Source organism: Mixophyes fleayi, chromosome 9 (assembly GCF_038048845.1).
Source record: "Mixophyes fleayi isolate aMixFle1 chromosome 9, aMixFle1.hap1, whole genome shotgun sequence".
NCBI classification, from domain to species: domain Eukaryota; kingdom Metazoa; phylum Chordata; class Amphibia; order Anura; family Limnodynastidae; genus Mixophyes; species Mixophyes fleayi.
Window position 1 is genome coordinate 119,126,200 of NC_134410.1, and position 16,913 is coordinate 119,143,112.

General features: G+C 41.5%; 1 protein-coding gene across 6 annotated transcripts in view; it reads left to right on the top strand.

Moving 5' to 3' along the window:
- Positions 1 to 16,913, top strand: part of NTNG2 (netrin G2) — a 74,089-nt gene that overhangs the window by 37,882 nt on the left and 19,294 nt on the right. The window contains exons 4-8 of one of the 6 annotated variants that reach the window (XM_075185276.1): positions 4,748 to 4,920; positions 10,563 to 10,589; positions 12,297 to 12,395; positions 14,073 to 14,132; positions 15,467 to 15,559. In XM_075185276.1, the coding sequence (XP_075041377.1) occupies positions 4,748 to 4,920; positions 10,563 to 10,589; positions 12,297 to 12,395; positions 14,073 to 14,132; positions 15,467 to 15,559 (452 nt within the window). The remainder of the gene's footprint in view (positions 1 to 4,747; positions 4,921 to 10,562; positions 10,590 to 12,296; positions 12,396 to 14,072; positions 14,133 to 15,466; positions 15,560 to 16,913) is intronic. The other 5 variants (XM_075185278.1, XM_075185279.1, XM_075185277.1 and 2 more) reach the window with 5 other exon arrangements.

Below are 16,913 nucleotides of genomic sequence, written 5' to 3' on the forward strand. Positions count from 1 at the left end.
TACATAAAAGGAAATTGATTATTCAAGTAATACATAAGAGTAGTACTTTTTTTGTCTTGAAAACATCCATCTAATATACAATGTCCTTGTCGGAAAAACTGAGACCATATACTCCGTCAGTAAAATGACTAATCTTAGTAAGGCAGGTGCAAGCCCTAAAAAAGGAGACTGTGTCTTGTGTGACCTTATCTGCTGCCCTTTAATAGTAGAGCTGCTGGGCATACTGGTACCTTCGTTAGTACAGACTGCAATGCTAGTACCTGAGCCTTTGTTGAGGACAGTGGAGAGTGTCCCTCTAACGGGATGCATTCTCTTCCACCCGGAACCTCATGACTTTGTGGAGGTTCCAAACCCATTCAGGGATATGATCGTAGAGACACTCACATCGCTACGAGCATTTGTGATCAGACAGATGATCATAGCGCTATGAATGTCTCTGTGATGATGGAGGCACTTATAACTTTGCATGAGGCTGTGATCTCTACATGCAGTGGTCTGGATGGAAGAGGTGCTTTCATACTGCTGAAGAAGTGTGGAATGGGGTGTGAAGGGTGGCAATCCTGAGCAGGTGGCTGCATTATATACTGAGCAATGGACCGTGTAACTGGGTTGCACGAGTGTCTGCAGAGGGTGCAAGCATTTGCTTGAAAACAGAGATTTTATTTTGCAGGCTTAGATTATATATGAGGTAAAGGGGTGGAGAAGGCCCATTTAGGGTCCACCCCCTGAAAATTGACTTGGAGGTGGTAGAGATTGGGTCTAATTCTATTCTTTCAATATGACTCATTTTGCACCTTTCAGTGAATTTTTAGATCCTTTTGACCATTGAAATACAAAGCATTCCAACACACAAAAGTTCCAGATGTAACAAAACAGCCCTAATATCCCTACAATTATCATTAATTTAGAACATAAATAAGTCTAAAGCGAGCATTATTTTAGGAAAGTTAAAATGAAGTGGATGGTCCTAATGTCCTGAGGCAATGCAAGAATATCACACAGTCTTTGAAGCAATGCAGGAATATAACAGTCGCTGAGGCAATGCAAGAATATAACAGTCTCTGAGACAATGCAGGAATATCACTCAGTCTCTGAGGCAGTGGAGGAATATCACACAGTCGCTGAGGCAGTGCAGGAATATCACACAGACGCTGAGGCAGTGCAGGATTATAACACAGCAATCACTTTGAGGCCCCCACAGAGCAAGCAATATATAATTACCACAGTCCATGCCAGGGGATATGGAGTTGAGCTATATGAATAGCATGCAGATGCAAAGCCAGATATCAGGAGACAAGTGAAAGCAGAACCAGGAACCAGCATATAAGAGCTATAAGAGGCAAGGCTAGATATCTGGAACGAGGTCACAAACATGGAGAGCCAGGAACTACTGATGCAAGGTCCGAGGCTAACGGAATATGTATTCAGTAACCAGGAAGCTAGCATGTAGCGCTATCACTGGCAATGAGTGCAGGACATGTGAGAGCTTATAAAGTGCAGCCCTCCAATCAGCACTCAGAGGGAGACACACATGAAATGCATACCTGGTCTGAGTAGAAACAGAAATCGCAGCAGATGAAAGCAAAACACTATGTCTATTATCTATGGTCTCTCTTTTTATATATTTCTGTGGTCCCCCCACTATGTCCTCTCTCCTACCTCTGTCTTGCCTGCCCCTGTCCCCCCTCTTGTGTCTTTATATGATCCACATTCTCTCCCATATATATCTTGTTTGTGGTCCCCTCTCTCTGTTTTATCTATGTCTCTCTCTCTCTCCCTGCCTTATCGACGTCCCCTCTCTCCCTTTTTGTATCTTGCTTGCGGTCCCTTCTCTCTTCCCATTTCTGTGTCCTATCTACGGTCCCTTCTCACTTATCTGTCTTACCCTCTCCCCATGTATTAATAATGTTTCTAACCTATTATTTATTATTGGTTATTTATGTAGATCCTATCATCTCAGGCAGCGCTGTAGAGGACATGTAATCATACACATCAGTCCCTGCCCCACTGGAGCTACAATCTAAACACCCTAACACATACAGACAGAATAGGGTCCTTTTTCTAGAAGCCAATTAACCTACTAGTATGTGTTTGGAGTGTGGGAGGAAACCGGAGCACCCTGAGGAAACCCACGCAAACACGGGAAGAACATACAAATACCACACAGATAAGGCTCTTATCAGAATAAAACTCATAACCCAGCGCTGTGAAGCAGCAATGCTAACCACTCTGCTGCCCCAAACCTATCTACTTTTGAACTCACAACATATATTAAATCAGTTTAAAAAATAATAGTCTCTGCTATCACACAACTTCCCCATTCCAATACAATAGAACTTGTCAGGCAGCTGTTAGCTTTTTACTTGCTTTTTGCAGAGAAACGCAACATTGCTTCAATGTTTAACCTTTAGTGCTGCAGAGTTGATAAGGTCACATGTTTTTCATCCTTAACCGAGTGTTTGTAAATCGGCCAATCAACTTGGGAATGTAAATAAACAACAGTGGTCTCCTTTCATTGTCCTTTTTCACCATCTGAAATGACGTATGGATACATTGTATTAATGGAACACTAATTGATAGGAAGTGAGTAACATACTGCAATCATTAGAACCCTATAAATGTAACTTTAGCGGACTCTGTTGCATGCTCACGTTGGTGTCATATTCTGTACATGATCTCAGGGAGTTAAAGAGACTGAAGAATCCTGTAGGATTTCTGTGTGTACAGCACTGTGAATATGTCACTGTATGTGTATATGTGTGTGTGTTTGGTTTCTTTTACAATAACCTTTCTGATTATACTGTCAGGTGAGGGACTCAGAAAGACACTAAATTATTCAGACCCTCATTGTTTGTCATGCTACAGGATAGGCAATGCGTATATATCACAGACAGTGGGCATATTCACTTATTTAAAATAAATGAGTTACCATTAGATTGTAAGCTTCCCTTCCCTTCTTTCTTATCTGTTCCCATTTCATCCATACGTGAGTCATTGTATTTGCTTCTCGTGTGTTCTACATTATGTTTCGTTTGCTACTTCAGTGTTTTGCTTGTTGTTCAGCTACATTTTATATGTACTGTCAAATCTCCCACTGTACAACTCTTGGGAACATTTTGACGCCCTGTGTCTTTAGCCTGTACCAGTCGCATTGTACAATGAGAGCCATCATGATTACTGGAAACACGCCTACAATTTATATTACATAAGTCTTTACAATAACCCTTGGCTCTTGAATATTAATTCATTTATTGCTATTTTATTTTTAAATTAGCTTGCACAATTTTACGCAGAGCTGTTAGATCTGCTTTAAGACTCTGATGGACCTAGGGCACATTGGGCCCCCTTAACTAGGCATGATTATGGCTCTGTTAAGACCAGGGATAGTTTTAAATGCTGAGATAGGTTTATATAGTTTGTACTTGGAATATGCATGGGCTGAAGTAGGTTTTGAGATAAAATTTAGGGTAGGTTCAGAATTAGAACTTTGGTCAATGTTAAGGCTATTTATGGATAAGGCGCTATAAGATTATCTCAAGAAACTTGAAAGAGGAGATGTCACTCTTTGAAGTTGGTGGGTCCTTTGTACTGATGGACCCAGGGGACCCTACCATCTAGTATTTTGGTGCTTGTGACACAGTCAGACAAATAACTTGTCCATGTTTACAAAGAGCTCACACTGAGATTCAAACCACGGTCTCCTTTTTACCAAGTCTCTCAATATCAAAGTTAGTTACAGCATTTAACCTATTGACGATATCTTCTCCTTGTACAGCTAATAAAATTTGCATCGAAGCTGTGGTATCTCACTGCAGATCAAAAAGAAAAATTACTGATTCCAGAGCCGTCTCTTCTAAACTTTTAGTTGATGTATACTTTGTATGGTATTTCAAAGGATCCCTGGAAAATATAATTATTACTTTATACATCTATGGTTCCCTGCATATATGACAGCTAGCAGTGGCAGTCATATACTATATCCTTTCCACCTGCTAAAACAGCCATATACGTGCACAATATTTGTGATATGCTTGTACCCATGAATGCTGTTTATTTAAATCATTTGTGAATACCAGTTTGGGTTTGTCATGCAGTCGTCCTACCATTAAAATGTCTGGAGAGTGACATAACCTTATGCTACAATACATTCACTGAAGGCTATGTTATATAGGTAAAATGTTCCTTAAAGTGAAGCCATGCTAAAGAAATGTTATTTGGTGTTTATTAAAATATGCCACCAGTTTAAATATTCAACAATTTTAGAATTCTCCCCCACCCCCATCCCCCTTGGCGTATTTTGATTTTGGTTCTAGAGAAGAAAACATTTAGGACATTGAAAATAATTTGCGTACTGTCATAAAGCAACAAGTGGCTGGTCAGAAATGTAAGAGGTATGTAGTAGCTTTGGGGAAATATAGAGAATCTTCCAGATAGGAAGAAGTGTTGAACTGCTGGGATATTGTTTACTAGTCCAGTTAAGGAAAATATTTATTTAGCATTGCTCACATCATATATAAATAAAAGGTTCTGATATTTGCATTTAATTGAAATGGTTAAATATTACTTGGTAGAACAGCCCCTGGCCATTCTCCTGTCAGTCTCCATGTCACATTGCTGAATAATTGTACTGTTACACTATCCAGCTAGATTGATGTATATTGAGACATCTCGCTTGGTCACAGAAAGAGTTTCCTGCCATCTGCACTTCTGGGAGGTTATTGAGATCACTGTATTCTGTCTGCTGCAGGTGTAAATGTAACTTACATGCCAATGCGTGCAACTTTCGAGACGGGGCTTTACAGTGCGAGTGTGAACACAACACCACTGGACAGGACTGTGGAAGGTGTAAGAAGAGTTTCCGCAACAGGTCCTGGCGTGCAGGTTCCTACACCCCCATGCCTCACGGATCTCCTAATGCATGTAAGTAAAATGTACATTTAATGTCTACTATTCATCTCCATACAGCGGAGGCAGCCCTTGAATGGGCTAAAGTAATAGTGACTATCGGACAGGTCAAATCAGTCCTTTAATTTTATTCTTATGTAGGCTCAGTACACACAGAAAACTTTTACAGCTGTGGAGTAAGTGTTCCCCCTACGCTAAACCACCAGGGACGTGCCTAGCCCTTCTGTTACACTTGTCATGCCCTATAGCAGGGTGCCCATAGTTTGTGATTTGAGATCTATATTTAAGTATAGTCTGTGTATCTTCAAACTCATATATTCGACTTTCTTGTGTGTGTAATAGATTTAATTGAGAAAATTGATCAGGAGACTCTTGAACCCAACAAGACGATGCAAAACTTGATGTTGGGGTAAACCCATATTTGATAGGAAATATTTCACTATTATAATTGAAACGAACATCACATAACCATGAAGATACTTTGTTTTTAAACACCTCCCCACATAATTTATCCTCATACTGGGGGCAACTTTTATTGATTACATAACATATACTACATGGTGTCACCAAGTCTTGTATAGTAAAGGCAGTAGCCGTAGCACACCAGGGGGTGACTACTGATATACCAGTAGGTTTGCTTTACCCATTACAAAATATAATAAGCATATTGTAATATTAATATATAAATATATACACTAGGGGATTACTAATGTTATATATGTATGTACAAGGACATAGCAGAGGGTTACTACTGATGTATATGTGTAACCGTCTCTACCCTCGCCCCGCTTCTTTCCTCAATATAATCCACATAACATTAGTAACCCTCTGTATAAGACGACTCAAAGTGCAGGAGATCCAAAAATCATTTGAGCAGCTAATAATATATTGTACTTTTGTCTTCTATGGCTGGTCTCTTCTGTGACTGCTTTCTTTCCCCAGCCAATATCTTCCACTGGCTGTTCTCTTCTTCCGGCTGCTCTACTCCATGGCTGGTCTCTTCCTCCAGTTGGTCTTTTTATCTGGTTCATCTCTTCCTCCGGCCGCTTTCATTCATAGCTGCTCTCTTCCTCTGGCCGGTCCCTTTCGTGGCTGCTCTCTTTCTTTAGCCGCTTTCATTCGTGGCTGCTCTCTTTCTTTAGCCGCTTTCATTCGTGGCTGCTCTCTTCCTCTGGCCGTCTCTTTCGTGGTTGCTCTCTTCCTTTGACCGGTCTCTTTCATGGCTGCTCTTTTCCTTGAGCTGGGCTCTTTCGTGGCTGGTCTCTTCCTCGAGCCAGGCTCTTTCGTGGCTGCTCTCTTCCTCTAACCGGCTCTTTCGTGGCTGCTCTCTTCCTCAAGCCGGGCTCTTTCGTCGCTGCTCTCTTCCTCTAGCCGGGCTCTTTCGTCGCTGCTCTCTTCCTCTACCTGGGCTCTTTTGTCGCTGCTCTCTAACTCTAGCCGGTCTCTTCCGTTGCTGCTCTCTTGCTCTAGCCGCGCTCTTTTGTCGCTGCTCTCTTCCTCTAGCCGGGCTCTTTTGTCGCTGCTCTCTTCCTCTAGCCGCGCTCTTTTGTCGCTGCTCTCTTCCTCTAGCCGCGCTCTTTTGTCGCTGCTCTCTTCCTCTAGCCGCGCTCTTTTGTCGCTGTTCTCTTCCTCTAGCCGCGCTCTTTTGTCGCTGTTCTCTTCCTCTAGCCGGGCTCTTTTGTCGCTGCCCTCTTCCTCTAGCCGCGCTCTTTTGTCGCTGCCCTCTTCCTCTAGCCGGGCTCTTTTGTCGCTGCTCTCTTCCTCTAGCCGTGCTCTTTTGTCGCTGCTCTCTTCCGTGACTCATATTTTTTTTTCTTCATGCTCAACAACTTGGACATCACAACCTCATACAAACTACCATAAATATTTATATATGAGTTGTATGTGCTGTAAAAGACCAATATTGTAATGTCTTAGACTTTTGCATTGAGACAATTAGAATATTTTCAATGTATTTCCTTCATTTCGCTGCCTGAAACCTTTTGTCAGGTCCACCAACTTTGTTTTTTTCTCTTACATCACATGGATGCTAGTGGAGTCTTGGATATGTGACCAAGCACCACAAGGGTGGGGCCATTGCATTGTCCAGACCCCCAAGCTAAAATTAACATTTGTGATCCCATGAGGATGCACATGACCATATAGACACCTGTTCAGAACAGTGGTCGAAGTGGACATTTAGAAGTGGTGGTATGAAAAATATTCTAAACCACTGGTTCAGAATCTTTGGGATCTTTTATAGAACGGAGGCTAAGGATAAAGGTGGCGTTGTCTATAGCAACCCGTTATTTGCTAATGCAGTTTAGAAAAAGTCTTGCAAACTGAATGTCTGGTATTATATTTCGGTTTGTCATTAGACAAGATGACTGCCCTAAAAAATGACCATGAAATATTGCAATAACCTCCCACTGAAACATTTATTGAACCTGATGCCCAGGAAATGGCGCTGTAACTTTGAAGACAAGATGACTGCCATGAAATATTGAATGAATATTTTGCCAATATTATAATATTCCACTGAGACATTTTATTAAAACTGGCGCACAGGAAAATGTGCTCTAACATATAGCATCTTTTTCGTGCACCGCTTTCCATAAGTGTTCCCCTTCGTATGTATCCATATTTTAAAAGTATTGCTAAGCTAGGAATCTCTCTGCGCTGCTATGAAATCTCCCTCCAAGCTGGGGTTATATAGTACAGAGAGGTTATCCTGTTCAACATTCGCTAGATGCACAAAAACACTTTTTTATTTTTAAGCTCGTGTCCTCTTGGAGCATTCCGGAGAGACTGGCGTGTCTTCCCCCCTTGCTTTCCCTTTAAACATCTGCACTTTAAATTGATCAAAGCTAAAACTGAAGCATTCAGAGGACTGTGACTGAGATGTCACCAGCACTGCGGAGGAAAGGAGAATTTCAAAGGGAACAACTTTGTCAGATTGAGCCAGCAGCCTGTATCTCTTCAAAGGACCTGACAAAGACGGGCAGGGTTTAGACTGAGATCCTTGTTCTCTGTATTTTTTTGAACGCTCCCCCAACCTCCTTTCCGTCCTTCTCCGGGCGATTATTTTTTTTAACCGTGAAATTGCTTGAGTTCTGTGACAGGTACATTATCCGAAGATAGGATTTGTGTTAGCTCACAGCAGTGCTGTCCAAGAGTGGCTGCATTCATGTTATCACTGTGTTAATAAAGTTTTACTTGTCAGGCACAGCTAACCTGTGGCTCTCCAGGTGTTGTGAAACCACAAGTCCCAGCATGCATTGCCAGCTATCGGCTGGCTATCTGTTGGCAGAGCAGGCTGGGACTTGTAGTTTCTAAATACCTGAGGAGCCACAGGCTGGCCAGGCCTGCTTTGAAGGGCTGCCAAAATGGTTTGGGGGGCTGCTTTTGGCCCAGCGTAATTTCTGTTTTTCGGAATCCTGTGCTTCCCCTGTAAAATGAACCAATATATAAAAAGTTATCCCACTGAAAGTGGTGGTCGAAGCCCAGCTACCCCCAAAAATGTGCCTCCTTTGTCATGCTTAAGAGGCTCTGTGGATTCAGTAAAATAGGAACTTTACAAATCTGCTCAGTCCCCACCACTTGAAGTTCATATCTCTCCCTACAGATCTCATAACAAGATGCATTACTACGGTCATTCCTCATTCTGCGTATAAAGCCACAAACCAACCTTATCGGCCCAGTTCCACCAGTCATAAAGAGCATAAATTGCCTTCTATAGCACTCTGCTCCACATTGCCTTGTAGGTCCGGGGGCCTGTTCGGGACGTCACAAAGCTCTGACCCTGCACCTCCGCCTTGGCAGGGTGCTATTCAACATTGTACACTTAAATTGTTATAAATATGGTTGCCTTGAAATAACAGCATACCTTCTGTAGCACTAACTGCAATTACGTACATCATTACTTAATGTAAGACAATAGAACATCTATTTAGTGTCACATCAATAACGTATTCAAGATATATCTGGAAAACCACTTCAGGTGGAAAACAAACCCCCATATTCCACAACTCGGATACGTGTCGGTGACAAAAAGCCCATTCTCAGCTGGAGTAAGTAACACAGAAGAAGAGATTCATCACACTCTCCAGTTATTGTCATTTCAGAGTTCTATTGACAACAGATTTTTCAAACCTTCTGTAAAAGGTAAAGTGGAGGTGTTGCCCATAGCAACCAATCAGATTCTAGCTATCATTTATCTAGAATGTACGAGATCAATAACTAGAATCTGATTGGTTGCTATGGGCAACACCTCCACTCATTTCTTTAAAGAAGGTTTTATAAGTCTCCCCCTTTTGAAGTTAGAGGCCTCCAGGCACTCTTGAAGGAACACCTTTCATGCTACAGAATGCTTACTAATAACTGCAAGTCTGTGGTCTGGGACATTTTATATCAATAAGGCTCAGAAATCATATGAAAAAAAATATATTCAGCCTGACCCGTTCCACTCATCTGTTACAGTATTTAACACAGACTTTCTGCCTGAACTAATAGGGGCTCACTTAAAAGAGCTGTAGGTTGTTAAATGCTGACTGCTGGTTTGACATTGGTCACCTAGTAGAGTTTTTAAGAGGGAGGGGGGGGGGGGGGGGGGGTACAATTAACATCATATAGAGTGTTAAATGCTGCCCTGTGTGACACATAGCAGGCGTGGTCGAACACTATTATAACCAGTGTCCCCATTTAAAGCAGCTTAGCTATACAAACCTCTTAACGAATTTATATATTACAAAAAAAAACTTGTCTTACACCAAACAATTGTTTGCACCTGGGTGAGTTCGCGTAGAAAGTCTGCTCTAAATACGGACAAAGGTTTCCCAAGTGGAATGTGCCTGGGTGACCGCGATACAACAATTTGGCTTGTAGTGCAAAATATATTATAAAGCACAATATTATATTATTAATAGGATATCTTACGGCTGCGACATGAATTTTGTTGCATAAAACTGACCTGACGTGCTGCGCCATTTATTCTGTCAATAAAATATTTTCCTTTTTGTAGTATATTTTGTGGTCCACAATCTATTCTGTGACTGGCTGCAGTGCACACACCATTAATTGTTACTGTTATGGCAGCGTGAGCTGGTGGAGATATGGGGTCTTGTTCTGCAACTCATTTTGCTTTAAACAGGCACTTGAATAAACAAGCCGTGTGGGTCCCCATTATTTTTGTAGTTGGTAAATGATCACTTTTGATTCAATATGTGCATGGGGATTTAAATACATTCCCAACAGCTCTGGCCATTGAACTTCTAATGGGGCCCTAGCAGTAGGCCCAGAGTGCTTATATCTTTGTTTTCTGTGCTGACAACACAAAAGGGTCATACGTAGACCTTATTGAACCGTGCAGGTTAGAGATTGCTCCACTTTAAGTTTTCACTAATGATCTTGTCATTGAGCTTCACTCCAGTCTAGTTAAGAGATCTGGTTTAAACCTAACAAGCTATTGATCCCTGTTGCTGCAGGACTGTGCAGACCCAAACGGTAGATCAATTAACCAAAAATCTGTTGCAGATTTTGCGGCCAGCAAAAATAAAGGACAACTTTGAAGAAGTGGCGGCTGTGCAGATTTGCTGAAATACCTCGGATCAGGACAACCTCTCTCTGACAACCTTTTAGTAAAGTAGTCCCCCGGCTAATTCCTTATTTTTTCCTTCCAGGTGCAGCGTCCAGCTCCGCTCTCGGCAGTGAGTAGATCCCTCAAATCCCTGTGTCTTGTCCTATCCATCTGCATCCCTCCCAACCACATCTCCTCTCTCTCTCTCCCCCTCTTCTCATCTCTCTGCATCCTCTTAGTACATTACTGATGTCAGTGACTTGGTTAATTCTTGTATGCGCTCATAGACGTGTGTGTGTGACCCTCAGCTTCGCTCTAATACCCACTAATTAATCAAAATAACTTAAACGTAGGAAGGAATGTCAAGGAGACAACGGAGGGATGTGCAAAATAGGAACATAAGGGTATTTTATTTTATTTCACGGTACACCAAACCACAGAAGCTACTCATAACATTCACAGATATATACATAAAAGTTGACATATACCACATTGCATTTATATTTCATCATCATCATCATCATCAGCTATTTATAAAGCGCCACTAATTACACAGCGCTATAAAGAAAACTCACTCACATCAGTAACTGGCCCTTTGGAGCTTACAGTCTAAATTCTCTAACATTATACACACACACACACACACACACGCAGACTAGGGTCAATTTGATAGCAGCCAATTAACCTACTTGTATGTTTTTGGAGTGTGGGAGGAAACCGGAGCACCCGGAGGAAACCCACGCAAACATGGGGAGAACATACAAACTGCACACAGATAAGGCCATGGTCGGGAATTGAACTCATGACCCCAGTGCTATGAGGCAGAAGTGCTAACCACTGAGCCATCGTGCTGCCCATTGCAGGTGTTTGTCCTCTGTTATCAGCATATCAGCATTTTCAGGCTGCTGTCATTGAATGGAATTACTTAAACACAATCAGATCTTTTATCTCCTGAAAACATATATAGTTGTGAATGTTATTAGTACCTGTTTTATATAAGCTAACTTGTATTTTATCACATCATTCTTGAAAACCAATATTTTGGGTAATTGAAACACTCTCGCCACTTCATCTCCAGATTATGTAGAAGTATTTTTTTAGACCATTTAAAAAGGACCTGGCATCAGAAATTACTCCTCCGAACAATAGTTACCTCTGAATCCGTCTCCTTTGCATAGAATGCCATTGGCTTAAGAGTAGCAAGGAGGGAGACTTTTAAGCTTTACTAAACATTCCTGAACATAAATAACTTGCATCATGCTATTTAAAATACAGTTGAATCAAAACTTGTAATACAAAGTGACCAGCACCTTTTGACTTCAAAACCTTTATTTTTATTTTAAATTATTTTGTAAATTCAAGTGACAAGACATAGAGCTGTGTTGAATATTGGCTCTGCAGTGCCATCTTGTGACAGATTAAAGTAACTACAGGCTTATGATCCTTATCAGGCTGTAAAGAAACAACAGTTATATGTATTAACCAACTTGTTAGGAAAATGTATAAATAGAGTGATCAAACAAGAATTTTTTTTATCAAACATTTATTTACTCCACAGGTGCCCGTTAATGCTTTCTTAAAACAGAAGTTGGTAGCTTGTCAGCCATGTATTTGAAGCCTCTTTGACATTAACAGACAAATACTGAATGTGGTGATCTGTACCAGTGTTTAATATAGGATGTCGCACACAGTGGAGTATTTGTACCAGGGCTAGTTTCTGGACTGGGAAATTTGTGATTTAAAGGTTCTGAAACTGTAAGATTGTAATGAACTCTCTGCTGGCCAAGAGGAATTCTTACCACGTGACGATACACGTTCTGTCTTTATGTCTCACTAGTATTAGACACAGCCCGGCCCGAGGTCACCACGGCCCGACCAGCTCATACAACTGACTTAAACACTACTTATGCAACCCTTGTTCCCATCACTACGCCAGGTTTGTGAATAGCATTAAGCAGGCGTTACTCCCACCCTACGTAGTGCCTGTCTGCCTCCGTTGGCTTAGCAATGGTCCCATCCCTCTGCTATCTCCATGCCTTAGTATGTTGGTGGGGTGAGCAAAATACAGGAAGACTTGTGAGGTTAAACTGGTATTAAATAGCGGCAGCCTAAATAACTGGGAGTTTCAATGACATTCCAGTAAAGTACAGGGGCAAACGCAGGATTTGTAGAGAGGGGATTCCATGCTACATCGCCAGTGGGTGTGGCCAGGATGCTTCAGGGCGTGGCTATAATTTTAGACAGTGCTTGGCTGTTTTCCAATTCTTCTTATCCCCATCATATACACGGGCAATGCTGCGTGCACTACTGTTAGGGGCACACAGCTCTCCCTTTTCGAGCAGAGCCGTGTGAAGCGGGACATACCTGCCAACTGTCCCTACAATCAGGACAAAGTCCTGACTGAGTGTGTCAGAACAGTCGACAGACTGTCCTGCTCCCTCCTACCTGTTCTGGCTGCTTTCAATACTTGTTGGGGAGAGACGGCTGTGAACAGTGCAGACAGAAACGATCTGCACACAAGCTGCAAAGTGGATGGTCTCGGGGGCAGGGTCCAGCCACCTCAAGCATGCAGTACCCCAGGCTGGGAAGGGGGGTCTCCAGGCACTAGGAACCCCCCCCCCCCACACCTCGGTTTGCCTATGAAGCAGGTAAGGATGTGCATATATATATATCAATATAGCTATATATCTACATATAAATATATATAGCTTTTTTACACACATTAATAAACTTATTAACACCCATTTTTGCTGGCAATAGGTCTCTTCCCAATTTATAGATAGAATATTGAAAAAAGAATAATATTTCACTATTATAAGAAAACAAACTGAAAGTGGCAGCTCCAATTTAACCTTAGTATACGGGAATAATGAAAATGGGCTACTATCACAAAATAATAAGAGAGCCTAAAAAGCACAGTAGTAAAAATACTGGACAAGGTTTCAGAAAAAAAAAAACCCTGGTTGTGAATTGAGAAATTATTTGACAGCCTCCCCCATGCAGTAAAGCACTACAGCTTGGCCAGGCTATTCCTCAGTTAGGTTGGCTCTTTCTCTGCGGGTTTCTAGCCAGCCCTGTCTGTGCACAAGTCAATTACAGAGCAATTCATCAAAAGGTGAAAGATGCAGGAAACAAGGTTGAGTCACAAATCCAAAGCTTTTCTCTCCATGCCAGGAAGAAAAGTCATTGTATAAAGTCTGTGAAACGCAATCAGAATCTCGTCCAGTTTTTGTAATCCTATAGAGGGTCATTCACTAAGAAACTGTGCTGTGACCTACAACGATCAGACATTCACTTTCATGGTAAAACTTGCACTAGATCAATCAAATAATGTCCGATGGATTCACATTGTAAAATATAGAACATTCCGTTTTTAATACAGAGTCCACGTTTGCTATGTAGCATCTAAATTGTCCTAGTGTTCATCAATATATTATTGCTAAAGGTAAGTGCAGAAGATCAGGCAGTAGTGACGGGAAAATCCTATAATAAATAGTATTTAGTGGAGGCTGCATTCTCCCTCTAGATTGTGAACTAGATGCTTCACCGTAGTGCCCAGGCTGTCCCCAGTGATTGGACCTGATAGTTTGTTTTTGTACTTTCCGATGATCAGTGGATCCAGTTCTCCAGACTTCAGAGCTCACTGGTATTCCGGAGACGGAACAGAAAGCAGGTATTCCGAGCAATAGATTGTGTGGAGTCTTCTGTAGAATAGATGTCTTATTCTGGTGGTAAAATTCTGACAACAAGTTTCCTACAGTTCAGTAACGCCTTGTAGAACTATGCTGAGTTGTATCAAGTACTTGAAAACCAATAATTCATACTAAGCAGTGAAATTGAATGTACATAATGATACAGTTGGAAATGTATATCAACATTAATACCATATATATTTATATGTATATGTTTGTGTGTGTGTATATGTGTATATATATATATATATAATATATATGTTCCCCATGTAAATAATATCTGTATAGAGTCATTGCTTATAATTCGTATATTAGAAAAATGTGCACATTATAAGAATATTGCACCCCCTACTTGTGGAAATTAATACAGTTATTAGAAGTCACCTCACATTTCTGTGACTCCAACCTGACACCTTAGTACGACCACAGAACTCCTTGGTGACTCCTAATATCCTTATAATGTACAGTAGGGAGTGTATTATTCCATCTTTAACAGTACTGATTCATTTACTATTGCGACAAGTACTCCATTCACCCACAAACAGTGAAGGCGGCCATTTTGTGGCCTGAACCAATATTCTTGAGAGTCCAGCCTATCAAATCACTGGGAAACGGTGACTTCCCATCATGCTTCAGTGTCACTGGTTCTTAGAGAATTGATAGGCTGCATCCTTCTGAGTTTTGGGTACCTCCCAAAAAATATGTCTCCAGTGTGTGTAGGTGGCGGATGTAATTTAAGTATAATTTTATTAAAATACAACTGTTCAAAAAAAAAAAAAAGACATTCTGCACAATAACAAGAATGATCATTAGTATTTAATTTATTAGATGATGGAACACAATGATATAGAGAACTCTATAAAGTATTAGATTTTCAGTGTCGACAGCATTGTTACTTTTTTTTAAAGTGTAGTTGAATATCAAGACATAAGTACTTAGGTCAATAAAAGCTTTAAAAAAGTAATAGTACAAGTGAGAGATCAGGATGAAAGATGTAACTCTGTTCTACTGAGAAGAAACTGAGTTGTCTTATTCAGTTCATCTTTCTGGACAGTAGGGGGCGCATTGTAGGATATCTCCTTTCACAATGCTCATAAACAGGCCTGGCCATCCTGCATCTCTCCAGGTGTTGTGAAACTTTGAGCCCCAGCATGCTTTGCCAATAAACAGTCTGCGATAGCTGGCAGGGCATGCTGGGGCTTGTAGTTTCACAACACCTAGAGAGCCACAGATTGGCCAGGCCTGGTCTGTGAGTTCTTAAGGGAGACCTGAATTTATTATGAGCCGCTGAACTTATCAGATTTTCCTGTGTCAGCTTTGTTGCCAGAGCACACCCGCTCCTCTATTCCGGCCCCCTTGCAGGTGGGTTCCCCTTCCTCACGAACAATACACGACCACACAGAAGAAGGTAGGTCCTCCCCTACCCTGCTGGGCCTAACCGCACCATGGCTCGCTGCTATACTGCCTTATATAGGCTGGTGCTTGCAGATCATTAGTAACTGCAGAGCATATTGGTATGAGAGCTTATTAACGGTCTGAGGCCAGACCTGGGAGCCATCGGGGCTTCTCGTTAATACCAATGACACACAGACCATAAGCTGGTATATTGGTCATGTTTATATGTTTTACAACTGAGACAAAACCGCAGGGAGCAGCCATGTTGTTTGACCTCTGACTCTCATCCTGCAGTGACTTTTTTTAACGTTCTGTCTTTATTTGTTAAATCAATTAAAATAAATCCTATTAAATAACTATATCTCCATACATCGCTTAAAGGGACACTAAACAATATATACAATTTCTTTATATAAAAGAGCTTTTAGTAACAGTCACAGATATGTGTTAAAAAAGTTTCCGGGGTTTATCCCAATCTTGGGGAACATTTAATATCTATTTATCCCATACTTACTCTCCCGGAATGTCCGTGAGACTCCAGAGTTTCAGGCCCCGCCCCTACCATACGCATTGCGCAGCAGGGGGGCGGGGCCACAGTGACTCGACTCTCGACTGCGTCACCACGCCCCCTCCTGCACTTGCCTGGGGAGGTACTAAAACCTTAAAATCTGGCACGTATGACTTACCCATGCAGCAGTTGGATACTCCGATTCTTAAATTTTTGCTGATAACAGAGACCAACAGCTTACACTAGACTGTATAACACACATATAAGCAACATGAAATATCTGTAGGTTTTGCCCATGTATGGGGACTTTTACATATATCTTTGTGCTGTTCTATAGTGGATCAAATTGCATTTTAGGTTTAGTGTACCTTTCAGTAGCGGTAACTCTGAGGTCTGCTGTCAAACAAAATGGCTGCCCCCTTAATCTTCATTTCAGTGGCAAGTACACTTTTACGTATTCACAAGTCATTTTCCCTGACTGGTCATGAAAAAGGTGGCAGAAGGTGAATAAATTAGAGTACAATATAGTCCTAAGTCTCCAATATCTGACATAAAAGCAGCTAAAATAAATAATGTGATTGGTTGCTTCCTCCCCCGAAAAGTGGGATTTCACAGATGGCAGCCTTGGCGAGGGAATTGTAGATGGCGACTGGCGGGTTCTACATTTGTTTTGCCGCTTCGTGTGTCTCCTGCTGACACCTTATGTGCCGATAGCAATGATTGGACGGCTGGTGCAGCCGTCCAATCAGCTGCTCTCTGCACATGATGGAAGTTAAATTCAAAGGCGTTTCTTAACAGGGATTATTTAGTTCATCCCTGGTTTTATCAACAAATGGGAGGAGTCCAACTCTCTCTGGTA